This window comes from Seriola lalandi, unplaced genomic scaffold, assembly GCF_002814215.2.
Source record: "Seriola lalandi dorsalis isolate HSWRI2012SDOR001 ecotype SW California unplaced genomic scaffold, Sedor1 jcf7180002054354, whole genome shotgun sequence".
Lineage (NCBI taxonomy): Eukaryota > Metazoa > Chordata > Actinopteri > Carangiformes > Carangidae > Seriola > Seriola lalandi.
In genome coordinates this window covers 344,059-369,351 of record NW_019524907.1, presented here as the reverse complement: position 1 = coordinate 369,351, position 25,293 = coordinate 344,059, and the positions used below count along the sequence as shown (strand labels likewise).

General features: G+C 40.4%; 3 protein-coding genes, 1 long non-coding RNA gene and 5 other non-coding genes across 16 annotated transcripts in view; 7 read left to right on the top strand and 2 right to left on the bottom strand.

Moving 5' to 3' along the window:
• Window positions 1–8,983, bottom strand: part of rhbdf1b (rhomboid 5 homolog 1b (Drosophila)) — a 35,859-nt gene extending 26,876 nt beyond the window's left edge. For 3 of the 6 annotated variants that reach the window (XM_023408131.2, XM_087174467.1, XM_023408132.2), the window contains exon 1: window positions 8,688–8,983. The gene's annotated coding sequence lies outside the window, so the exon portion shown is untranslated. Of the gene's footprint in view, window positions 1–8,087; window positions 8,284–8,687 lie in introns of those variants that run through there. The other 3 variants (XM_023408133.2, XM_087174468.1, XM_087174466.1) reach the window with 2 other exon arrangements.
• A 1,996-nt stretch (window positions 8,984–10,979) lies between these two features.
• On the top strand, window positions 10,980–11,073 carry trnai-uau (transfer RNA isoleucine (anticodon UAU)). The gene is made up of 2 exons: window positions 10,980–11,017; window positions 11,038–11,073. It is a non-coding gene; the product is annotated as a tRNA-Ile (tRNA).
• A 580-nt stretch (window positions 11,074–11,653) lies between these two features.
• On the top strand, window positions 11,654–11,747 carry trnai-uau (transfer RNA isoleucine (anticodon UAU)). Its single transcript has 2 exons — window positions 11,654–11,691; window positions 11,712–11,747. It is a non-coding gene; the product is annotated as a tRNA-Ile (tRNA).
• Window positions 11,748–12,323: 576 nt separating this feature from the next.
• trnai-uau (transfer RNA isoleucine (anticodon UAU)) lies at window positions 12,324–12,417 on the top strand. Its single transcript has 2 exons — window positions 12,324–12,361; window positions 12,382–12,417. It is a non-coding gene; the product is annotated as a tRNA-Ile (tRNA).
• Window positions 12,418–12,720: 303 nt separating this feature from the next.
• On the top strand, window positions 12,721–12,814 carry trnai-uau (transfer RNA isoleucine (anticodon UAU)). Its single transcript has 2 exons — window positions 12,721–12,758; window positions 12,779–12,814. It is a non-coding gene; the product is annotated as a tRNA-Ile (tRNA).
• A 303-nt stretch (window positions 12,815–13,117) lies between these two features.
• trnai-uau (transfer RNA isoleucine (anticodon UAU)) lies at window positions 13,118–13,211 on the top strand. Its single transcript has 2 exons — window positions 13,118–13,155; window positions 13,176–13,211. It is a non-coding gene; the product is annotated as a tRNA-Ile (tRNA).
• A 2,583-nt stretch (window positions 13,212–15,794) lies between these two features.
• Window positions 15,795–18,279, top strand: hbae4 (hemoglobin alpha embryonic-4). The gene is made up of 3 exons (XM_023408120.2): window positions 15,795–16,149; window positions 16,882–17,086; window positions 18,026–18,279. The coding sequence occupies exons 1-3, from the start codon at window positions 16,058–16,060 to the stop codon at window positions 18,152–18,154; spliced, it is 426 nt and encodes a 141-aa protein (XP_023263888.1). The 5' UTR covers window positions 15,795–16,057; the 3' UTR covers window positions 18,155–18,279.
• Window positions 18,280–19,878: 1,599 nt separating this feature from the next.
• LOC111656415 (uncharacterized) lies at window positions 19,879–24,508 on the top strand. Of its 3 annotated transcripts, none has more exons than XR_015437367.1 (4): window positions 19,879–20,422; window positions 21,111–21,346; window positions 21,462–21,708; window positions 22,968–24,508. It is a non-coding gene; the product is annotated as an uncharacterized LOC111656415 (long non-coding RNA). The 3 variants fall into 3 exon arrangements; XR_015437366.1 differs by lacking the exon at window positions 22,968–24,508 and having other exon boundaries at window positions 19,880–20,422; window positions 21,462–21,579; window positions 21,661–22,158; XR_002760862.2 differs by lacking the exon at window positions 22,968–24,508 and having other exon boundaries at window positions 19,881–20,422; window positions 21,462–22,158.
• LOC111656408 (hemoglobin subunit beta-like) lies at window positions 24,277–25,225 on the bottom strand. The gene is made up of 3 exons (XM_023408119.2): window positions 25,102–25,225; window positions 24,748–24,970; window positions 24,277–24,515 (listed from the first exon to the last, which is right to left on the bottom strand). The coding sequence occupies exons 1-3, from the start codon at window positions 25,191–25,193 to the stop codon at window positions 24,387–24,389; spliced, it is 444 nt and encodes a 147-aa protein (XP_023263887.1). The 5' UTR covers window positions 25,194–25,225; the 3' UTR covers window positions 24,277–24,386.
• Window positions 25,226–25,293: the final 68 nt, after the last annotated feature.

The window sequence follows — 25,293 nt, the reverse complement described above, 5'->3', positions numbered from 1 at the left end:
CAGCTTTAACTTTTCTGATCTTCCTCACAAAACATAATTATCATCATCATCAAACAGGTTTTACAGTATTTTATAATGTTATCAGATTTGAGCTACAAGAAAAACATGTCAATAAAAGTTTTGGTTAAAACAAAAATAATTAATTGTCAGGTTTAACAGCAACAAACCACTGACAGCTGCAGAAAATCCAGCAGCAACAACTTGATGGAAAAAGCTTAAAAAGCTTAAAACAAAACAAGCTCATAGCGCAGTCGCTTGCCACAAAATGCCACTGGAGAGAGTATAATGGTTCCTCAGCGCCCGTGCCAGGTATAAGTCTTAAAAGAATCGCTGAGTTTTCTCAGCAAACAGGACATCTGGTGACGCTAGCCACAAGAGACTGCAGGATGAAGTGACAGAAGATGAGGGGATGAACAATAAAGGGGAAGAGAAACAGATCAAAAAGTAAGAGACACAGAGCGTAAAAGAGATGGAGGACAAATCAGAAAGAAGCACAAAGTAATGAGCAGAAACCTCGGGAGAAGGAGCTGAGACTGAGCCGCTGCTTCAGAGCCCGACAACAGCAGGTGCAGGACGCTGTAAAAATTTGATTTTTCTCAGCTTATGTGCACTTGAAGTACAAAGGTCTTTAAATTTGTATCTAAAATCTAGTTAAGCAGAACCTCGAGCCATCGTGTAGCTCTGTCACATGAGAGGACAACTCAGGATGGTTGTGTTGTTGCAGAGGAGATTGTGTGAGAGTTAAAGAATACTGTGCGTGGTCAATATAGCTCAACATCTAGCATTTAATCACCTTTAACAACAGAGTTTGGCGTCCATGTATTTGCGATTTTAAGCACTTCCTTATTATTAAGCTCCAAAGAAGATTTCAGGAAAACGAAAATATGGTAATTATAGTAATGTCCATGTTACACAAATGCAACGTTAGCTGAATGCTGTTTTTTTTTTAAATGAATAATAATCCTAAACCAAACATTCATGGTGATTAATACATTAATACATTTGTTTGCAGACTGCAGGTACTTCAACACAGGTAACAACAGTTCTACAACCTCTTTGGTATTTCAGTATTTTTACTCCAAATAAGCTGTAATGAGAAAACAGTACAGTTAGCTCAATTTAAATGGAAAAAATCCCTTTTTTTTAATCCTGCTAATCAGCTAAGAAGCTGCAAGCTAACAAACTTAAACTGAGCACAAACTGATGATCAGAAGCAAATTGGTCCCTTTGAGCCAAAAACAACTGTCCCAAGCAACTGTGGCAATGTCTTTAGATACAGAGGAGTCTTAATGTGAGAAACCTTATCACCTGTTAGCATTGCTAACGTTCAGCACTTCCAAAATGGCTGCCTGAAGGTGTGTTAGTTCCCAATCACGAGTTAACAGAAATACAAGAGTGACGTGAACTTTGTTCTTTCACATGCTTCGTATTGTGTGCAGCCTCTTCCACTTTTCTAGTTTCTGTGTGCTCTTCACATCTTTGTTTTTATTTTTTTCATTCTCTGACCCTCTATTCAACTCATCAAACATGACAGATTTAGCTGTGCTGCCGAAACACTCATGCACATCAATGACGATGATATAAAAAGCAAGTTCATACATGCGTGCTATTCTTACTTCAGAGTGAACCCTTTTGTATAAATTTTTTTTTCAAATTCCTTGTTTTCAAAGACGACATTTGTTAGAACAAAAATAAATGTGACTGAAGTGAAAAGGTTTTTATAATATTTACTTTAAATTTACGTTAAGTCTCTGCACCTCTGATGAAATGTACAAAGCATTTTGTCCTTCAGTTTCTCTTCTACATAGGGAGGGACTTGGTGCTGAGAGTAAAGAACAAAATGCTAAGTGAAAGTGGAGCAGCAGAATATCCCCAGAACAAACAGACAGACACTACAGTTTCACCTGAATAATATAGAGTAAGTAAACAGTAAACGTTTGCACTCTCTCATCAATCATACAGGAGGCTGCAAGAGACACAGCAGATCTCTAAAAGATGCATCATTGCTTAGGTCCATGTTCAACCTTCTGGCTGACTGCTCCGCCAAGGACTACAGACTCACTTCCAAAACATCCATGAAGAACTCCAAAACAAAACAGGGCAAACTAAAGTTGTAATTATGAGGTTTATGTAATTGAGGTCAAGTCTTTTTTTAAGCCTTAATGTACTTAAGTACCATTTACCAAGTACCATGTTTTTACCCAAGACTAACATGACCATCAAATCAATAGTGAACAACAACTGATGTTATGTTTGTTTACTACAGGAATTATCAACCTCAAGTTAAAGATGGAAAAAAAAAAAATCCTTGCCAAACTGCAGAAAAGATAACATTAGAGGCCACATGTTGACCACATCTGCAGAATTAACATTGGAGTTCACTGAGTTATAAGAAAACAACACTCTGAACGACCCCATTTCAAAGTCTACCCAGAATTACGCACTCCAAGGATGGATGTTGTTTATCTAAGGAAAGTTGCCTGAGCACAGAAGCAAAATCTCCCTCATCAATCACTCAGTTGCAACAACAGTTACATCTTTACAGAGTAAAGTGATGCAACCACCACGTTACAAATTCAACATGAGGAAGATTTCCATAAAGTTCAATATATTTTTCATTTGTTTTTCCTTCAGTACCCGTTCTTGCGATGTGATATCCACTTGTAGCATAAAACAGCAATAATCTTTGTATTAAACAATGGATCCATGTCTTTCTCAGCAGGCGACCAGCTACGGTCAATCTCAGCCTTGTACGTGAGAATTGTTGATGTTGATTCAGTCCCATGGACACAAGCATCATAACTTCTTACCACTAACTGTCATGTTATTGCGTCTTCAAAAGACTCAACAGGGCGGATGACCTGAAGCTTCAGAGTTTACTCATTAAAGCCATGTGGTTAATTAGCGAACTTTCTTTTGCTCCCCTGTTGTCACGTTTTGTGTTTGTCAGGGGAAAAAGGGATGAGGTAAGGCAGTCCTATAAAGAATTATACACAAACTGAATCATGCAATGTTATTTTACTGCACAGAGAAGAAACTGGAAAATACTATAAAATGATGTCACTGACCCGGGTTTTGGGTCACAGCAGCTGTGTGAAGCATTTCTATCAAAGTAAATGGTTTTGTGGTAAAAATGCGTCACTAAAACTGTTAAAAACGGACATTACATCATGTTATACCAAATGTAATGTTTCATCATTTTACAGAAATATTTCCTGGGTCACAGAGTGAGATTGGTATCAATAAACCAACCCCAAAATATAAAGCATCCAGCACGCTGCACTTTACTTTAACTGCATAGAAATGTCTTATTGTCCATTCAACGGTAATGACAGGACATCCTCTGATTATCCCACTTAAGGTTAAAGGTCACACAACCACTCACGTTGTCATAGCATGAGTCTAAATATAAACTGTACCAGCCATAAATGCTGTTTTAATCACTTCATCAAGTTTATCTATATATTTATCAGCAAACATCTTATAATGTGAGTCAGTCAAACCCGGAGACTTTAAATTGCTTAAATATGTCACTGTAGTAAACAAAGTAAACATGAAATAACACCGTAAAGAGAAACAGACAGTTTTGTCTTAGCTGCGTGGTGACAGGAAGGTCACCGTCACAATAAGTGTCTAGTCAAGTGTGGCCTCGCCTGGAGAAATGAATAGGCCTCCTCAGCAGCCATTCATCCCTCCTGCCATCCCTCCTGCCATCCCTCCTTCCTGCCATCCCTCCTGCCATCCCTCCTGCCATCCCTCCTTCCTGCCATCCCTCCACGCAGCCAGTAAACCCATGCTGTGAACTCCAATACAACAGCTTCCTCTGTTGGCTGGCCTTGTATGAAAAGTTAATGGTAATTGCCCACAGATGCCACATTAGGGTAAGATAGCGGGGGGAGAGAGAATTGGCTCTGAAAAGAATACTCGGAGGGAAAAATGGAAGTCATAATTGTGGTTTCAAAGAAACAAGAGAGGAGTTATTCAAGATCATCACAGAGAAGTCTGCGGAGTCCCTCAGGACAACTCTGTCCAGGGGACTGCATTGTCATCAGAAAGACATTGAAGACGGGTTTGGAGACCACTTTACGCCACATAATGGTCAGATTAAAATTCCTTTTTGAAAGAGAGTTTGCTATTCATCCAGAACTTTTGTTACAAGTTCAAGATAAAGATCTGTTTCTATTGAATAATTTCTTTTTAGGCAAAATGAAAGAAAAGTTTTAATGGACAAAATCTCTGCAATGGTTAAGTCAACTAAAAATATTGGATGCATGGTTAATATAGATTAATGGTGAAATTGTTATAAATAAATGGTTAAAAAATCCAGTTTATGCCAGTCCAAATGGAACCTTTATATAGTTATAATATAATAAATAAAAATAAAATAAAAGTAGACACAAACAGCCCAACCAGGTGTGTGAGGGGGAGGGCTGTGTGTGCATGTGTATCTGTCAACCACGACCTTTAAAAATAAACGACCTGCTTCAGGTCATATGTATATGAGGAGCTCAGAGTTCGTTACACTGTGCAGCCATTTGCAGACACAAGCAGCTTCAGATACTCTTCTTATGTTTGTCAGGAATCCCGTTCATGCAGCTTCAACCCCGCAGATTGAAACCTAGTTTGCATTTTACTGAAAACATTCATAAGATGGATGTTTTCAAAGTAACTGCGGGACTGTAAATCTGCTCATTATGCATCATCCCATACCCTTATGTAAATGATCCACTTGTGACCTCTCAGTGACCCATGTGTCCACTGTACAGTCAGTGATCCTCCAGCCACAGTTTAACCTTCCACAATCTGTCTGATGTGCAGTGCTTTTTTTTTTTTTTTTTACTTCTACAATCCCTACAGCCGTTCTATTTCTGTCTCTATCTCTAGGCTGGAAAAGGAAAATTAAACCAACAACACGGAAGTGAGTGTGTGACTTTAAACACTGAGGAAAGATTACAATAATACTGGCTCTCAATAAGAGGATAAGTATAACTGCAATCTATAATTATGTCAAGGAAATCAGTAAAGACAGCCAAAAAATGAGAATGTGATTCCTGAAATATAAAGATTTTTCGGGTTCCCGCTTATTTTGTTTCGTAAAAGTAAAAATAAAACACACGCGTGAACTTGCTTTGTATTTTCATCCGTATCATCTGTGAGTAATTTGCTTGAGTGCTCTGGCAGCGCAGGTGTGACTGTCACACTGATAAGTCCCTCCTGGTTTTGATTCAGCGTGACGATGAACAAAAGTGAGCGTGACACAAAAAAACTGAGAGAGAGACATGATGAGACACAGAGACAAGAGAGATGCAAAGAGGGAGAGGATTAGAGAAATCCTTTTCCAGATCGCTGGGGATCAGGTCAAATCTTCATCATTTTGTCTTTCGGGGGACGGAGGGTAAAACTAACTGCACGACAGCTTCAATTACTCAAGCCATCACCTGTCAGTCAGAAAATCCTGTGAGTTGGAGCGGAGCACAGTCCTGACACTGCTAGTCTTTCATGTAGCAGCTCAGAGTTTTGAGCTGTTTGCTGATTGTGATCTTTAACTATCCAGGTCTTAAAACCTGTATTAACAGTTACCTCTGCAGGTGCAGGTATCTCTTCCATCTGCAGTGATGATGTCACTGTCAAACCACAATTACGCAGAGCAGATGTGCTGGTTATATTTTATGTGCAGCTACCAGATTATTGCAACTTAACCACTGAAACCTCAGCGCGTATGTGCACATCGAATTTTTCTTTGGTTTTGAACGACATGCATGACCGCAAAGTGCGAGTCGCATTGTGCAACCGGGTCCAAGAAAACAGCTGTGAGAGTCTACGGGTATGATAGGTGCTGCTTGAGGCTAAAGGTTAGCATGCTGATGTTTAGCAGGTATGTTTATCATGTTCACATATCGCTAGCAGGCTAATGTTTAATTAGCACTAACCCCAAAGCTGAGACTGACGGACCTGATGATGGTGCAAGAGTTTAATTCATAGGACTATCTAAGTGATAGTGATAGAGTACGATGAACATCCGTGCCATATTTCGTGGCAATCCTTCCGATAGTTAGACATTTCACTCAAGACCACAAATGCTAAACTGCTAGAGGAAACATCAAAGTCATTAGGATTCATCCTCTGGGCACCATGAATGTCTGTGCATCCAATAGTCAAGGAAATACTTCAGTCTGGACCAAAATGGTGGAGCACCCACCCGTTAGACTGAGGCCACGCTACTAGTACGCCTAAAAAACTATTCAAATGAACTGGTTACAGCTCAAAGCCTTGTGGAGCCTGTGTTGAAGGGAAGACATTGCTTTGCTTTAGGGGGCCACATGCTTAACGACTGAGAATCTCTGTAAAAAGATTGTGTTTTACATTTTTGTAAACTGAATATCTGTGAGTTCTGGACCGTTGGTCAGTTCCCTTGAGCTCTGCAAAGTTGTGAAGGGCATTTTTCACAATTTTCTGACGCCATCTGACACCATTATAACTGATACAGCAAGAAAATGAAAGAGAAATATTCATCTGAATGCCTCAGTTTTATCAAAACATGACTAAAATGGTCAAAAAATATTCTGTCAAAAAGACAGAATGTGAAAATGGGTTATACGCCCAAACTGAAGCAGAAAACAATCTGATATAAGTAGCAATTTCAAGTTGTGTAAAGACTTTCAGATAATGCTTTTATTAGTTTCTTTAGTCAAAAGCACCCGTCACTATTCTATGCAGATTTCTTGACTAGATGAAAGAACAACTTGTGCAGTGACAAGTAGCAGCACAAAACACAAGAAAGATAAACAGTACAGCTTGTAGGCACTGGAGAAGATCCACTCATGGGCGTGCTGCCATGAAAAATGCATTGTGAAAAAGCTGGAGGGCTCCTGTAAAACCAAACCAGTTTTCCACCCTGATGCACCCAGAGGAGGGCTCCGTATAAACATGAAGGTGCATTGCTCTTCTGAGAGCAGCGGCCCAGAAATAAACCTGCTATTGTCACTGCCGTTTTCCTACCCAACCTGTTCAAACACGCTTAACATGGTAACCCCAGCGTGCCAGGGGAGAGAAACCAAAGAAACACACCTGCAAAATGCCACCGTGCTTACAGACGCCTACTATACTTTCACTGGTGTACACAGAGCAACAGATGAAACATCTTCCAGGATGCTGTCAGCTTCCTGTTTAGAGGTTGAGGTTGTGTGTGTGTGTCTGTCTGTGTGTGTGTCTGTGTGTGTGGGTGTCTGTGTGTGTGGGTGTGTTCTTTTACTCATGCCTTCACACTATGTGTAGCACTTTCAGTTGTAATTTAGAGAGTCAAAGTCACCATTTACAGTTAAGATTATAATTAAGATTCGTTTTAGGTTCTGGGAAGGGTGGTTGAAAGATCACTTCAAAATAAAACTAATTAATTGAAAATAAACACTTCCTTATTAATATTTTAAATACCAAACAATTAATCAATTAATCATGACACTCATCACATTAATCAGAGATAATTTAAATTTTAATAGCTTTGACTTGCCAGAATTACAGATATTTTGCCAAACCTCTCAGGGCCATTCACCCTCATGTATTTCTTAAAACACATAAAACAGCTGGAGATTTGGTTGGTAAATAGAAAAAGTCCATCGCTCTAAATAGAAAGCAAGTAGTACAGCTGTCGCAAAGTGGTGAGAGAATGCTATAAAATTTAATGTTTCGAAGGGAATATTCCAGTGTTCAGTCAGGGATACTGCGTTTTCCCTCCAAAATAAAACATTCACTCAGCAGTTAACAATATGTGCAGTCGTGTTAGTTCCATTACATTCTGTTATTCAAGATAAAAACACTGGAAAATAATGCAGTCACTAAATAAAGGAGATAATAATAATAACAGCTATAAGCTGAAGTCTAGAGTCTGGAAAGTGTGTGTATTTGTGTAGATATGAATCTTCACTAATTTCTTCTTGGCACACTCCATTAACTCAGCACTGATTCTCCACATACAATTAAGTACTGCAGGTCACAGGTTCAAACCCTGGCCTCCGGTCTCCCTCAGTAGGAAATCTGAACGGCTACTCCACATGTGTGTGTGTGTGTGTGTGTGTGTGTCTGCTTCCTACCATCTTTCCAAACAGGAAGCCAAAACAAATCCTTGATGCCACAGGTCAGTGGTTTAATTGTCTCTGTGGGATTTCTGTGCAGCCAGCAACCCAAATGGTCCCCTTCATCTCCACAGCACCGGAGCAGGCAGCACTTTGAAATCGATTTATCACACTCACAACCCGTTCATGTGTGTGTGTCAGACAGAGAGAGAGGGAGCGAGAGAGAGAGACTTGACACCCACACACACACACACACCTGTTCTCACTTTCAGCAAACCCATTTGACTCCTCACATGACAACCTGACCAGAGGCTTCACAAAAAATGCCATTTTAAATTTTAATTGAAAGGTTGGAAGTTAGTCCAGATGTGCAAAACTCTCCCAGTAAATACAAATCACATACACACCTAACAAGGTTACCCCATGCCCCCCCCCCATGCAAGACTCAGGAGACCCCACCCAGAGACCCCCATGTGCTGCAGCGCCGTTTCAAACCTGCATATGTGCAGTGAGAGCGAGATGCTGACGGCTCGCCTTCACACCGGGGCGTGCAGTAAATGACAGCCGGTGTGAGAGGCGACAAGACTCGGTGTGACACACAACTGTTCCCCCGCTTACCTTCAAACTGAGTCCGGTTCCCGTAGCCCAGTCCAGCACCGACGGCTCCACCGGTGAGATGCTAACGCCGGTCACTTCATAAGTTATCCCTGCCACACATCACGCGGACACGAGGAAGAGTAGTTTCACTATCAAGCGCGATGTGAACGAGGGTAGTGTTCACGTGACATAAAAGATGTGCGATATCAGTGAAGTGAAACCTCGGTTTCTGTATGAAGCAACACCGGGGGGTCCTCTGTCTGTCCTTCCCGCCGCCCACGGTGCTGCTGCTGCTGCTGCTGGATGACAGGTCATTGACTGACTGACCGACCTATGCGACCGACCGACCGAGTGACTGCCTCTCCGCCGGCCAGCGTCACACTGCCGCCTAGCGGTGATACCGAGCAACTACAAGCCTGCAGAGTTCCGTGCAACCTGTCTGAAATCTGTTACTGCAGGCTTGTTGTAATTATAAGATTTTACACAATTGAGTAATAGCATAGTATTGGAGATATCATCTGCTGTATTTCTAAGCATTAAATACTGATTTTTACTGCCACACTATTTAATTAAAGAAAAATATACTGGATATTGATGATACTGACGGATGTTTTATCTCACAAAATCTACAAGTGCGGAACACAACACTTCATGGTGACAAGAATAATAAGCAGCAGTGTTTGTACATGTGTGGGTGTTTAGTCAGATACTTCACTACCACTAAAGGAAGAAATACTGTCCCTGAGCTTTTATCATATCCCAGATGGCGATTTTCACTAAAATATAATGCAATCTAGAGGAGGGAGGGCGAGCTGGTACAGAAAGGTATTAAACCTTTATCTCGTTCACTGGTTTTGGTTTAGTTTGGTGGTCGGTCCTCAAGAATCTGCAAACTGCATTTTAGGCAAGAGTCTCTCAAACATTTTGGCTTCATATTCCCCAGTGATATTGGGGATTTAGGAAAATTGTAATGAGGGGAGTCAACCTGATTATTTATTAATCTCATTGAGAAGTCTTTATGTATTGAGATACATTAATGTGTTGAATATTTAATGGGGCAGGTGTGTGTTGAACATCTTTTTGTGTATTGGCGTTGTGAGTGTGTAATTTATGTGTGTGTGTATAAGCAAAAGTGTAAAACAGTTTGTGTGTTTCCTGAGTATTTGACCATATTTCCTCTTGCTGCAGGTTTAGTTGCAAGTTGCTTGGTTACACACAGCTCTGCATCACTTTAACACCAACCTCCTCCTTCTGCTGGAGGCCGGGACAGGAAGCAGTGCTGGCAAGCTTTCTGACAAAATGGCCCATATCTGGGGGGGAACTAGGCCTAAACTATTATATATGTGACACCAGTAAAGACAGGAGAAGGATGCCTGTGCTAGGATCCTATTTTGGAATTTGAATTAGTTTTCAGTTTTTTTTTGGAGGTGTAGTTTTGTTTCAACTTTTTTTTTTTTTTTTTTGCATCAGTTGTAGTTTCATTATGTTTTGCAAGTTGGTGTTTAAGCTAATTTACAATTCACACACAGTCTCGCAGGTGCACAAGCACACACAAATGTCTGTCCACATGCAGTCTACACAATGAATTCTTGTTTCTAAATTCTATTTACTCCAACACTCTTTGCTCTTTGTTGTGTGGCACACTGAGTGAGAGTCACATTACGTGCAGGACATACAGAGAGCTGCTTTCCCTTTTGTAAGAACTGATTACAATGCGTAGCTGCAGAAAACAAGCTTCGAGGATAATCAGTGTGGGCAGAAATAGGAGGGATTTACAAGGTGCGTTCACGCTTCAGGAGGCTTTTATAGACATTAGAGGGAAATCTGTTAATTCAAATGAGGAATTAATTACCCTTTCTTGCTGCTCTCCACATTTTTTCTTTAATGTTATTTACACTTTTACTTTTAAATCCTGTGGTTAACAGACTAATAATGAATTGACCACTGTTCGCCCACAAGTTCCTAAATTGTCTTGTCAGTGTTACTTACAAGTGTAATGAGAAATCTGAATCTTATGAACTGATCCAGTGGTATTAGAAGAAACAGTATCTATACTTTCTTTTTTAAACCTCATACCTCCACCTTGTGGAGTAATGAAGGAATTATAATTAAGAAGAAGATATTTTAAACAAACTTGGAGGTGGGACAACTTCCATCTTTATGCTTCTTTTCTTATTTTGGTGACCTCATCCAACCCCCACCATAGCTCCACCTGAATTCAACTTGAGAACTGATCTAATTGGCCAAAACGATAAGCCTCACTTTCCAGGAATTTTTACATCAGTTGTTCGGTGTTGCACGCAGGTACATCAGGCTCCAGTGGCGCAATCGGTCAGCGCGCGGTACTTATAAGACAGTAACCTGCAGAGTGATGCCGAGGTTGTGAGTTCGAGCCTCACCTGGAGCAGCAGAGTTTTAGCCACATGGTAGCTTAGGAAAATAAGGTGGTGAACTCTCGACAGCTCACAACAGTCAAAGAAACACAGTCCAAGTTACTAGTCGTCAAAGGATAAGCCAATAGATAAGGTTAGCTCAGTTGGATAACTGGACGTCTTTGGCTACATGTAGCTTTAACTCTGAGAGCTCAATGCACTGCAACTGCAAATAGACAAAACAAGCAAATTCACCAAACACCTTAATCAATTTGACAAACACGTGTGCTGCAAATACTCATAACACAAGCAAAGACGAACACAAGATGCAAGTAGCACAAAAAAAGTGATGAACCTGGCTGGGACTCAGTTCTTTGTGACTTTTTAAAAGTTAAAAGCATCGAACAAAAATTGCGTCCCAGCCAGGCTCATCACTTTTTTTGTGTCCCCTGGAAACACTTACGTTATCATCTGCACTACTTGCAGCGCATTTGTGTATTTGCTTGTGTTGTGAGTATTTGCAGTGCGTCTCTGTATTTGCTTACCTCACGTGTATTTGCATGCGTTTTTCTTAAGTTGCAATGATTTGAGCCCTCAGGCACTACGCAAGGTTGAGCTCCAGTGGCGCAATCGGTCAGCGCGCGGTACTTATAAGACAGTAACCTGCAGAGCGATGCCGAGGTTGTGAGTTCGAGCCTCACCTGGAGCAGCAGAGTTTTACACACATTGTAGCTTAGGAAAATAAGGTGGTGAACTCTAGACAGCTCACAATAGTCAATGAAACACAGTCCTAGTTGTCAAAGGATAAGCCAATAGATAATGTTAGTTCAGTTGGATAACTGGACGTCTTTGGCTACGTGTAGCTTTAACTCTGAGAGCTCAATGCACTGCAACTGCAAAAAACAAGCAAATTTACCAAACATCTTCATCAATTTGACAAACACGTGTGCTGCAAATACTCATAACCCAAGCAAAGACGAACACAAGATGCAAGTAGCACAAAAAAGTGATGAGCCTGGCTGGGACACACTTCTTGTTCAGTTCTTTGTGACTTTTGAAAAGTTAAAAGCATTGAACAAAAAGTGCGTCCAAGCCAGGCTCATCACTATTTTGTGTCCCCTGGAAACACTTACGTTATCATCTGCGCTACTTGCAGCGCATTTGTGTATTTGTTTGTGTTGTGAGTATTTGCAGTGCGTTTCTTTATTTGCTTACCTCACGTGTATTTGCATGTGTTTTTCTTAAGTTGCAATGATTTGAGCCCTCAGGCACAACGCAATGTCGAGCTCCAGTGGCGCAATCGGTCAGCGCGCGGTACTTATAAGACAGTAACCTGCAGAGCGATGCCGAGGTTGTGAGTTCGAGCCTCACCTGGAGCAGCACAGTTTTACACACTTGGTGGCTGAGGAGAAGTTAGTGAACAACAGACATCTCACACCGATCACGCCAGTCAACACAACACTTGTTCAAGTCACTGGTCATGAACTTATAGATCATAATAATTCAGTTGAATGACTAGATGTCTTTGACTATATGTAGCAGCTTTGATGTGCCTGCTCAACTTAAACTTCAAATACTTCTGTGATGTTAATCGATGTTTGCCGGTGAAACTGAATAACTGAAGGGTTGTTTTCTATCATTAGACTATCAACAGTTGGTTAATACACACAACTGTCTGTTGAGCTCCAGTGGCGCAATCGGTCAGCGCGCGGTACTTATAAGACAGTAACCTGCAGAGCGATGCCGAGGTTGTGAGTTCGAGCCTCACCTGGAGCAGCATAGTTTTACAATGGTGACTGAGGAAACGACACTCCTCTAAACAACTCACACTGATCACGATAGTCAACACAACACAATCCAAGTGACAAGTCATCAAAGAATGAACAAACAGATCACGATAATCAGATTATCCAGTTGGGTGACTGGATGTCTTTAACTACATGTAGCAGCTTTAATGTTGCTGCTCAACTACAAGCCTTAGACTATGAAAAACCAACCAAGGCATTACCTCAGCTTTAAGAGGAAATACTTTAATCATGTTACTCAACAGTCAGGTAAACAAACAGAGAGGTGTGTCGAGCTCCAGTGGCGCAATCGGTCAGCGCGCGGTACTTATAAGACAGTAGCCTGCAGAGTGATGCCGAGGTTGTGAGTTCAAGCCTCACCTGGAGCAGCACAGTTTTAAACGCAACTTAAGAAAACACATAGAAATAGACAAAACACAAGCTAATGCACTCACAACACAACCAAAGACAGAGAGGTGCTGCAAGTAGCACAGACATAAATGGAAGTGTTTCCAGGAGACACAAAAAAGTGATGAACCTGGCTGGGACACACTTATTGTTCAGTACTTTGTGACTTTAAAAGTTAAAAGCATTGAACAAAAGGTGCGTCCCAGAATTCAATTCAGTTGAATTCAAAACTCGCCACAGTTATGTTAGCAGTGAAGGTTTACCGGCAGCAGGTGATGTGATAACACATATCACCAAATGATCACTCAAGACTAATCTATAATAACTCATAAAAGTTATCAATAAAAGTTAAGACAGACCTCCACGTGTTTCTCTTAAGTGACCCGAGGTCAGCATGTCTAAGGTGGGCATGATGGAATTTCATTAAATCACATTCAGTACTACAGTAAAACATTATTCACTCATTTATCATGTTTTGTTCAGTTCGGTTTCTCTATGAAGACCAGCCATAAAGTCACATCACTGCCACCTATTGGACAAACATGTTCATACTTTAGACCAAGTACTGCAGTGCAAATGCTCAACACTAAAATACATTTTAAGGCCTCAAAACAACATGTTCTTGTAAATAGTAGTAGTATAATATATAATTTAAACAAACACGTCCTGCTAAACACGGCTATCCGTGTGTTTGTTACATGGTAGATATAAAAGCATGGCTGCACATTTTCTTACATGGGCCACATGAGATCTTGTCAGGCCCTCATCGCTTCACTGGTAATTCTGCAAGTTTATATATAAATATATAAATCAATAAAAAATGCAATAAAAGCCATTTTCAAAATCAAATACTGAATTTCTGTTGGATCCAAAACAGGAGTCACATGATTTTAATTAATCTACTGAATTTCTAAAGTGAGAATAATTCAGATTATGAGCGTATTTTGTTGCTGTTGTAAACATTACGCAAACATTAATAACTTTGTTAGTGTGTGACAAGCCAAACACCAGTATCAAAGCACCGTGAAACAAATCTCACAGGAGTTTTAAAACAGAATCTGCTGCATGTTTTAGGCATATGGCTTGGTGGGGGGGGGGGGGGGGGGGTCGCGGTCGCGCAAGATCAACATAAATACTGTACAGCCTTCCTGGAGGTGATGGGAGGTTCCTATATGTGATAACCTCAGAGGCACAGACTTCCCTCTCTCACCCACCCTGAGCCTTTACTCTCTTCTGTCAACAGCAGCCAAGTTTCCCAGGAGGTTGTCAACCACCAGAAAAGTATCAAGAGGCTGTTGGTGCCAGTTTTGATCAGCGATGTTGAGTCAGTTTTGTGATTTCTCTCAGTTATCTCACTCCAGCTTTAAACCCATCCAAACCTGTGAGCAGCTGTGTTGTGAAACATGTGGAATTTCTTTCTTTCTACTTTTGACAAAACACCTGAAAAGTGTTGCCTCTACAACTTGTTTTATTATCGACAATCAACTATTGTCCATCAGATCAGTTCTCCACAAAACCTACTTTCGTAACAAGAGCTGATCACTTTCCTGTTTGTGCAGGTTCACTATTTGGGCTTTGGTATGTGATAATATGATTAATTGTATGTTTTGTTTGGGACAATATAAACTGGCATGACACAGGCTGGTTTGCCTGAGTTTGAGGCCCTGTGTGAAGACCTTTGTTATTTCAGCTGACACTGGTGGAAATAGGTCACATTTCCTAAATTAACATATGTTCAATCAGATTATCACACTGCAAACCTTCGGCCTGGTGCCAGCATTATATCATAGACTACCTCTCATGTAAATAAGCTTATCACTCAAAAACGCAGCACTCCTTTTCTTCACAGCCACTTTATGGGTTGTTCTCAATATCCCCCTGTATAGTTTCAAATGCCTCATTAAAAGACAAAAGCTGGACTTGGACAGCAAAGGTAAACTTCTCTATAATGCCATGCTATATTGATCACAATGGTATCTAATGCATTCTGACCTCACGCCAACTGTCCTGTAACCAGCAGCTTATGGAGCTGCAGATAGCAGCAGCTGAGGGACTTTATCTGCAAAAGCCTGCTCCAAACTGCAAAACATCGTCTGCATTGAAACCCCAGACTCATATACAGTATAACTACTACTGCTTTTCACACTTAATGTAATATTCTGTTACGAAGTCAAGGTGTGGAAAGGGAAACTGTCAGAAAATAAAGAGGAATATTTAGGCTGAGAGTTTTTCTCTCTCACCAAATCCCTGTTTATTTAACAGTAATTAAAGTTTATTGTCTGAGATGAGAGGAACAAGTAGGGAAAATTCACTTTATTTAATTGTATTTTTATTTTTACATTAATCCATGTTGTTATTGAGTGGCTGAGAGGAACAAGCAGTATCTAAACCTATTAAATACTCTTTAAAAAAACTGAACCTGGGGAACCCCACACCAGCTGCACTTTCAGTGTCAGCCGCATGAATGATATGGTAGAAATAGCCAGTGTGACGCACGTTAAGCAGCAGATAGCGCGGTGGTGTGCAGCCCCCGCCCTGCCCTGGCTGCTGTCCGATAAGGCAGAGGAGGAAAACAACAAGGCTGCTGCCTCAGACTTTTACTATTACACCTCCTTTTCTTCACATAGGAGGAATTGTTACTTGTTACTGCTTTTACTCAGCATTCTTGTCTGCGTTCGGCTTAACCGCATTAATGTGGTGATAAAATGGTTGATTAACAGCTTCGTCACCTGTTGTGAACCTCTCTCTGACCTCAGCTGTAAAGCCGTCTCACACTCTGGATATTCAGCTACAGTTAATTCTCTGTTGTTCAGTGCAATAGGCTGCAATGCTCTCAAAGAGGGAGAAAGAGCTAATTGCAGAAATATGGGGAAGACTGACTCCTGTGGCTGAAGATATTGGCTCAGATGCGCTTCTTAGGTAGGTTCACACTCTGTTGTACAGGCATTTCTAAAATGTAAACTAGCGTGTATTTGGAATAAACTCTCAGGAGATGTCATGTGTATCTAAAATTATTAAAGATATTAAAATGATATATGGTTAGAACAGATCAAACAGAAGTAACCTGCCGCTCTTCCACAGAAGTATTGCTTAGAAAAGTCTGATGTGTGTTGCTAAATGCTCATCAATGAAGATCTAGGCCCCAACTATTGATCCGCTTACTTTTGATGTTGTATTAAAAAGTGAAAATTGACCATTTATTTATGACTTTATCAACATGTTTTCCTGGAGAACTGATTGACTATAACCATTTATTAACGAGTTATTAATATCCATAACTTTAAAAGATGGTTATAAAGCATTGGTAAATTATTTACTAACAATTGATAAAGTAATTAGTTCCAGCATATTTGGGGAAGTGGGACGATGGAGGACATGCAAGTAAATTACAATTACACTAATGCTGATGCACAAATCAGAATTTGCTAATTCATCAAACCTCAGTGGTTTCTAAATGCTGCCAGTGATCTACAAACAGTGATGTGAAATGTTCAAATGAGCGTGCTGTGATAATGCTGATGGTGACAGTGATGATTGTTGCAGTAATGAGAAGCAGCTTTTGATGCTTTTAGCTTTTCGGTCACAAACATGGGCAGAAATCCATTAACAGCCATTCAGATTCATTTCACTGTTCCCGTCTCCTCCTCATAGGATGTTCGCCTCTTACCCAGGAACCAAGACGTACTTCTCCCATCTAGACATCAGTGCCCGCTCTGCTCACCTGCTCTCTCACGGGAAGAAGATTGTCCTGGCCATAGCCGAGGGAGCCAAAGACATCAGTCAGCTCACCGTCACCCTGGCCCCTCTGCAGACCCTGCACGCATACCAACTCCGGATAGACCCAACTAACTTCAAGGTGCTGGTCCTTAGACAGAGTAGAAAATATACAGATTAATCTCCACTGAGAAATGGTTATTGACTGAAATGTGTGTCTCTTAGTGTCCAATGTTTTTTTACTCTTTAGGTTTCTCTCTAGGTTTCTCTTATATAAAGTCATTATCAGTCCATATCAGACCAAATCACACTGAAGTTAGAAGGACTACTTGTTTAGAGATTCAAAAACCACCTGTCAATCAAACTCCTCCTCAAAGCCAGTGTTTATGTGAGATATCTTTTCTATAAAGTAAACTCAGGTTTCATATATTAAGTATTTGCACAACAATCGAATGATTCCTATATAAAATACTTGTATCATGCTACTAGATTCTGCCTGATCTGCAACCTTGTTGTTAGAGCATTGTAGACGGTCTGTCTGATGTGAGTGGTGGTGGGGAGGCCCAAAAATGGGGGCTCGAAAATGACACATTGCTTCAGGTGGACAGTAAGAAGAGGTCTGATACAAAATGCTGTGAGTGGTCACCTGCTGTTTGTTTGCTGCAGGGATCATTGTTATTCTGAATCTTATTATAGATGGATAGGAATAGTGTTTTCTGATTCACTCCCTGCAGCTGCTCCAGACCACAACATTTTTTTTTGTATTTGTAAGCTTTTAATTGGGCATGTTTCCTCATCACCGTGAAAATCAAGTGTATGTATTGATTCACATTTTCTTTATTAAAGAGATCTAATGACAGGCATGAGGAGTGTGTGCCACTAACAAGCTTTTACAGTGAAATACCCACAAAAAGAGTTGATTTTAAACCCTAAGTCAATTACTTTTGACATATATATATTACAGGTTAACAAAACTGACAGCAGCAGCCATGTTAAACCAAGGATCCTCGTGTTTTATAATACACATTTATTTACTCTTCATCCATTCTTTGTCAGTAACAAAGCCTCACCTCTCCTGCAGCTTTTCTCACACTGTATGCTCGTCACCCTGGCCTGTCACATGGGCGAAGACTTCACACCAGTTGCACATGCAGCCATGGACAAGTACCTGTCGGCCTTCGCAGCTGTGCTCGCCGAGAAATACAGATGAGACTCAGCCACGTGTTTCTAGGAAGTATACGAGACATTTATGATGCTATATGATCTGAAATATTTATGTTTGTGTAGTTGTTGTTATTGTGTAAGGTTTTGTAATAATAAAAAATGTGCAATTAATATACTAGAGTTTGTTATGCTGTATAACAATATATCTTCAAGGACTTAATAATGCATAAAAAATAATGTGACCATAGACTTTATATGGAAAGTATCTTTACATATAGTTTATAGCCATGTCTCAGGCACTCAGGGACTTGCACAGACATTTTGGGGAGCAGGGGCTCAAAAAAGGGCACCTCTCATAATGTTTAATACTCAACATATTTCTACAAAATTATCAACTCACACAGAGACAATGGTCTTCTTCAATATTCACTATTTCTAGTTTTATCACAAGAGCAGGCAACAACAAAGGAACCTATGGCACATTGTGCATGTTTTCTAGTCTACTAGTTTCTAGTATATATTTAGAATAACTGACTGCACCAGGGAGTGGGACATAGTGAACTAAGGATTTTCAAGAATAACTCGTTTATTTTTGCACATCACACAAAATGACTTAGTTACACTGTGTACCTGCAATTTCTTCCTTTCATATTTGAGGGAGGTCTGTCTTTACCATGTATCTGTTGTCATTGATGACGATCTATTATATAACAAACCAACAGAATTAATAGTTATTAAATTAGGAGCCTACAATTAAAATGATGCAGTTAATTTTTAAGGCAGGACACTACAGGCAGGTTTTTTCATGTACTGGTCAATTTTAAGACTTCAGTCTATTTAGCATCCATAACATGTCTTCTTTCACACCAATGGAAAGAAAACCTCCAAAATACACATTAAGGTGGTGCTTGTTTTACCCTCTATCTGTTTACATGTTTAGATTTCCCCTCAATACACTGAACAATCTGCATTTTTAAACATAAAATTTCAGGGGGAAATAGTGTCTTAATGTCAACAATTAACTGGGGTGAAATCTTTTAGTTCATTTTTTTTATCCTATTCACATGCAGTGCCTTGGCAAATGTATGCAAATTAGCGCATTTTAATTGGTTAACGCCTCATTTGCATATAAACGTGGTTATTAGATACAAATTTTACTAAGTTCACCTGTAGTGTCTCCCCTTAAGTACAGTACATTAGCCTGTATGCCTACCACGATAAACAATGATATTAGAGAACATTTATTTTTCTTTAAAAGGACTGAACGAGTGAGAAAGAGAGAGCTAACCTTAGCTAATTAACTTATTACATTAGCTTAGTAGCTAATGTGTGTACGTTGGCAAGACACAAGTTAGCTATATTTGTTTTAGTCTTTTGGCTAATTCGCTGTGGCACTGGCAGTTCAGTCCCCTCGTTCATCACCACTCACCTCAACACAAGCCAAGGAAAACCAAAACCGCAACAACGGGAAAAGTTTAGGCGCTGGGAGGTTCTGCCTCTCTGACGTGACGGGCTGTGACCGCGTGCTCACCGCTGTGCAGGAGATGTGGAGGGAGGGAGGGTTACGTTTTCCTTTTATAACTTTTAGACACCGATGCAAAATTGAAAAAAATAAAATAAGATAAAATATTTTAACTTAAAATGACAGCTTTTATCAACAAAAACACGTTATGAAAGACTAAATGGAACAGGTGGGAAACATTCAGAATACTGACACTTCACATCAATCCTGTAGATGGCGGTATTGAGTCTTCCTACCGCCAATTCAAGCGACGAAGAAGAAAACGAGGAAGTCGCTGTAGAGGAGGAGTTCACCTACCGTACTCGCTTTATTTACAAATATGGAATAAATGTCTATAATTTCTTCAAAAGTGCATTTGCCACAAATTGTGTGTATAATGTTAACAGTTTATAATGCGTGTTCAGAATATATAGTATAATATATCGTTGTTTTCGTGTTTAGGTCAACTTTTCGGAGTTGCAGTGATGGCAACAGTTGTAGTGTTGTTAGCTTGTTTGGGGAACTGTAGCATGGTTAGCTAGTAAGCCTCCCGCGGTTTACCGGGATGGTGACCTCATGTAATTTCCCGGGTTGTAAGAGCACAACCAAGCTGCTGTCTTTCCCCGCCGACCCAGTGCGGGCTCTCCGGTGGCTTGCAGATCCTCGGGCTGCCAGAGGACGCTGGGACCACCAGGCTGAAAGTCTGCATCCTCCACTTCTCCCCGGAGAGCTTCACCAACTACACCCAGGCTCAGATGGGCTTTGCCGTCCGGCCGCACCCGACGGAAGACAACCTCTCCGGAGGGTTTGCCGGTGAGTGCTGGGGATGTGCCTGAAGCTGAACCAGTCCATCAAAGTGGATCGAGAAAAGCTTAATTTCTTGATGCTTCATTTGAACATTGCGACATCTACTGGCCACAATTTAAAATACATACACAAACATTTGTATAGTACAAATTAGATATCAGTATAAGGGAAACCATGATTGTATTTTTATTCCAAGCATATATTTATAGTAATTACTGTAAAGGCAATCAATATCTTTTCTACACATCCAATATATTAATATCAGTCAAGTTAGGCATAATATTTGTGTTTTAACTTATTTGAAAGTTCTTAGTCTAAAGTTCATAAAGATGTGGGTTGCCAGACTGAGGAGCGTGTAAATCATTTCATTCCAAGTGAATGTGGGAATCCTGAAACATGAGTAATTGTCTCTTCTTGCTCAGCTTTTACATATTTGTGTTGTTTATTCACAGCTATACATTTACACTTTTTCCTCTTAATTTTGTGACTGCAAACTACACACTGGTCAAGAGTTTTAGATATGACCCGTGCTCTTATCCTGGTAGAGATTAAGCAGCTATTATGACACTTAGAGAGCTACAGATGCTGACAGGTACTTGGGATAACAGAATAAATAATTGTTTTATTTTGGCACTTAAGATTTTCATTTTCCTTTTGTATTCCTCCTTTTTTTTTCTATAATTGTTTGTTTAAGGTCAGAGTCATATCAGGGGCCTCTGGAGTCTCAGAGGAGCTGTCCGTAGACTCGGTGTCAGAAGAGGAATCAGTGGAGTCGGAAATAAAGACTGTGACTGTAAAGATAGAGACAGAAGAATATGAGGAGCCTCTGAGCTAAAGTTGTGAACCTGAAGACCTGCCTCTGCAGCTTGACAGACAGCAGGAGAAGGTGACGAGGCATTAGCCATGCTGCTGACAGCCAAGCAAAACAAGGTAACTCCAATTTAAGTCCTGATGCTATTTCTAATCATATTTTCCATAATCTACTTTGCAAGTATTTTCAGTAGTCATTAATCTGTCTTTTTTCTCCTCTTTGTTTTTGGTTTAGTTCCAGCTGTTTATTGCGGTGTTGCCTGTTGGAAATGCTCCTTTCAGGGGTGTCTGTTTCCCTTGTCTCAGAGAGGAGGCATTTGCAGTAATGCAATACTCTTATATACAATGATCACGTAAGAAAGAAAAAAAACTCTTGCTCATATATTTTTAATGCCACACATAAAGAAGTTGTAACTTTCTGTTTTCCTGTTTAGAGCCCCATATCATCAGGAGAGCTGAGACATGAGAGGCTGCAGGGACACGTATGTTACTCTTCAGACTGCAAACAATGCAATTCATATGTTCACCTAAAGCAACAATATGCAACAAAGCAAAGACACTAGCTCCTAGCATCTGCATTTTAGCCCACAACGGCTGTGGGTTCAGAGGTTTTTGGTCAATCACATTAGCTGAATGCTGACTTGACATGAGTCTGTACTCGCCACTTCTGGCTGCAGAGGCCGCTGTTCACCAAGAGTTGCATTGTCTTGCTTTGAAGTAGATGTAACCTTCCACTATTGCCTGTATTCACCTTTAGAAATGTATTTTTTAAGTGCAGGTCTTGTTTTCAAACTTGGTTTAAAGAAAATTAACAACGTTACATACTGAACTGTCTCTGGAGCTGAAATGAAGTTGTAATAAATACTGAGCTGTCGCTCGTGCTTAAATAAATGTGTAATAAATTCCGGAGCTGTCTCTGGTGCTGAAATCAACTTTATAAATGCTGAGCTGTCTCTGGTGCTGAAATAATACACATGTGATGCTCTCGGGAAAGAAGCATACTTAAGACAACCTTGGGATCTTCTTATTTCCTAGTTGTTCCATTAAGAACTCCAGACCATTAACATCAGAATTACTGCATTTACCACAAGAAGATTAGAAACCGCAAAGACCAGTAAAATCAAACACACACTCGTGTAATGTGACTTATGCCTACGTGATTGTGATTTTGTGGAAGCATGATTCAAATATGCTTAAACATTTCATTTTGCCTTGGCCGACTGCAAAAATAAAAAGTGAAATGCCAACTAGTCCTCAAGTCCACCTTCATTAGACGTTCAAATGGGGCCACCTGCTGGTTTCAACAGGAAGTTACACGCTGTGACTTACTGCTACACCACCTTGTCTGGGTGTATTGATAAATTTGAAAAACAAATCTATGGCGGCCGGGGTCAAGAAAATATTGCTGATTTTGCAATCAAGTATTGAACATTTTGATTTTAATGTCCATCAAAGTTTCCATGGGCTAGTTAATTAGAATTGAATTAGGTTTTAGTTTTTGAGTGGTTTTTGTTTTAGTTTTACTTTCCACTAAGACATTTTTCTTTCATGAAGTCAGCTTTCTCAAACCTCTCATGCAGCCACAAATCATTCGGTGGTGAGAGGAAAGCACAAAGAAAAGATGGTTTAAAATAAAATGCATCAACATTCAACATGGCAGATAATATGTCCACCTCTCTCTGCCTGTTGAAGTTAATGATTCTAGTTTCTTCACCTTATTTGTTTTTCTCTCGTGGGTCAGGTGTCGTGTGGCTTTGACCGCCATTCTTCACACTGAGGCTTCGGGAGGGTCGGAGCTCTTATCGGCTTTGAACTGCAGTCTGAGATAGTCGAAATGTGTGGTGAGTTCACGTGATCCCCTTTGTCCTCATCTGACCCTGAAAAACACAATAAGTGTGAGGATTCCTTCAGTCTGCATATACAAAGAGTCTGCGCCCACAGTCTCTAATCATTCTTATCATTTTTTAATAAAAGAATAATTTGTTAAAAATATTCTGAAAAATAGCTCGTTCCAAGAAATGTGATCTAACAAGTGAGAACACCTTGAGAGGTTTATTTGCGCAATAAAAAACATACAATGCAATGTAAATATAGAAGAAACAAATACACATTGTCCTAAAAAAACAAACGTAAGATAAAAAAAAAATTAAGTTTTCTCTTGCCCAAGTTTAGAGAGATTCTCATTTCATATTTGAAATGTTTAAATATCATATTTAAACCTAGACACAAAGAAAAGTCATTACAGGTTGAGAATGACTCGTGAACTCTTGTGAACTCTGGTTCTCGAGAGTTCAAACTGTGCAGCATCGAAACAAGTTTAACTTAACATCTAACGGTTGATTTAAAGTCCTTAGCTGACGTTGATGTTAGTTACACCTTCAGTTGTTTCTAATTCCTCATATTTTAGCGCAGTGATATTGAATATTGGGATGAATGACATGGTGCTTTCTACAGTAGATGTGATATTGGTGAGGACGTGATGCATATGGAGGGGTGTTACCTGTGTGGACGAGTAGTTTCATATCGTCAACTCCGTAGTATCTTAGGCTTTAAAACTGAGATGCGCCCTTTGACCTCATACCGATCCTCCAATATGTTGCCTAAAATCAAAGTTAAGTCCGTTTAATTTTTTCTTGTCATCTGAGCCAGTACAGTGAATATTAGGTGGATTCGCTAATATAACATGAAGGAAAAGGCGACGTTGTCTTCTGCAAGGCATTCCAGTTCAATACAAAACCTGAACCACAGTAGCTTACACGTGAATAATTTAACATTAAAAACTGACGCTGAGATCAGCAGAGGTTCACTGTTTGAGGCCCCCAATGGCCCCTCACACTGCAATGCAATGACAACTATAAACCCCCTTAAACCTCCAATAAAGACACTATAAATCCTGTCAGTATTACAAAGTATCACTAATCTGATATATATATTTTTGATTTTGATAATGTTGAATTAGTATTATGGCGGTTTAGGGTCCAGCCATTACCAAAGCTATGGCTGTGCGTAATTACGCACTCATAAAAGAAGAAATGGCGCAAACAAGTGGGTTCAGCTTTGCTTTAGTGGGCTTTTATTTCTTCATGAAGGAGACACATAACACATGTGAACAGACGTTAGAGATCTCCCTCGGGTGACCAGGGGCGGAGGCTGCTGGGGTTTAGTGGTACTGCCTTCCCAGAGCGGACACCACCACGACCAGGAACTTCTGCCAGGCGGCCTGGGTGTCTGGGGTGAAGCCGGCTCCCATTTTGGCGGCGATGACGATGGTCAGACAGTCAGCCAGCAGCTGTTCAAAGAGGGGGGTCATTTTATATTCGTTTACGTGGATTTGTGTTCATAAGTGAATTTAGCATCATGGAAAAGTTTTTTAAAATGTTTGTGCATAAGCCAAGATTTAAATATGAATCTGCTCCCTTTGATTTTTCTGTAATATTTTCTGTGGTGTAAAGCTTTTTTTTTCTGTGATGAAGTGAAAGATTTTGCATTAGAGAAAAAGTTTCAGGATGGTGAAACTTTACCCTGAAGTTGTCGGGGTCGACGTGCAGCTTCTCGGAGTGCAGCACGCTCAGCTCGGCGTAGGTGGCCTTGATGTTGTCCATGTTCTTCACAGCCCGGTCCAGACCGTGCAGCACCGTCACTCCATGGGCTGCGATGTTGGGGTTGGTCTTGATGGCCTCAGCGTTGTAGAGGTTTCCGAAGGAGCCGAAATACCTCTGAGTCCAGGGGTAAACGATCAGACACCTGCGGGGGGGGGGGGCAGGTGAGAAGTTAGCAGGGAGTTGGAGGATGAAAGAATTCTCAATGCATTCTTCACAAAATGTGGCTACAGGCAAATGATTGCAGTTGCATTTGAAGAGCAATGTTGTCCGTACCTGCACAGAGCCTTGGGGCCGATGTCGTTATAGTCCATGTTGGCAAAGATGCCGGAGATGATGCCGCGCTCCTGCTCAGTCCAGTCAACCATGGCTGCTCTTGGTTCTTTGTGTTCAGGCTTAAAAACAAAAACGCTGAATAGTGCAACTGTCCGAAGAGCGTTTATTTAAATGTCTCCGAGCTCCCCCCCC

Excerpts from the sequence above, each read along its gene's own strand:
- hbae4 (XM_023408120.2), top strand. The coding sequence starts at position 16,058 with ATGCTCTCAAAGAGGGAGAAAGAGCTAATTGCAGAAATATGGGGAAGA. Across the intron at positions 16,150-16,881 it reads GGCTCAGATGCGCTTCTTAG|GATGTTCGCCTCTTACCCAG; the intron begins GTAGGTTCACAC and ends TCCTCCTCATAG. Across the intron at positions 17,087-18,025 it reads TAGACCCAACTAACTTCAAG|CTTTTCTCACACTGTATGCT; the intron begins GTGCTGGTCCTT and ends CCTCTCCTGCAG.
- LOC111656408 (XM_023408119.2), bottom strand. The coding sequence starts at position 25,193 with ATGGTTGACTGGACTGAGCAGGAGCGCGGCATCATCTCCGGCATCTTT. Across the intron at positions 24,971-25,101 it reads GGCCCCAAGGCTCTGTGCAG|GTGTCTGATCGTTTACCCCT; the intron begins GTACGGACAACA and ends CCCCCCCCGCAG. Across the intron at positions 24,516-24,747 it reads TCGACCCCGACAACTTCAGG|CTGCTGGCTGACTGTCTGAC; the intron begins GTAAAGTTTCAC and ends CTCTTTGAACAG.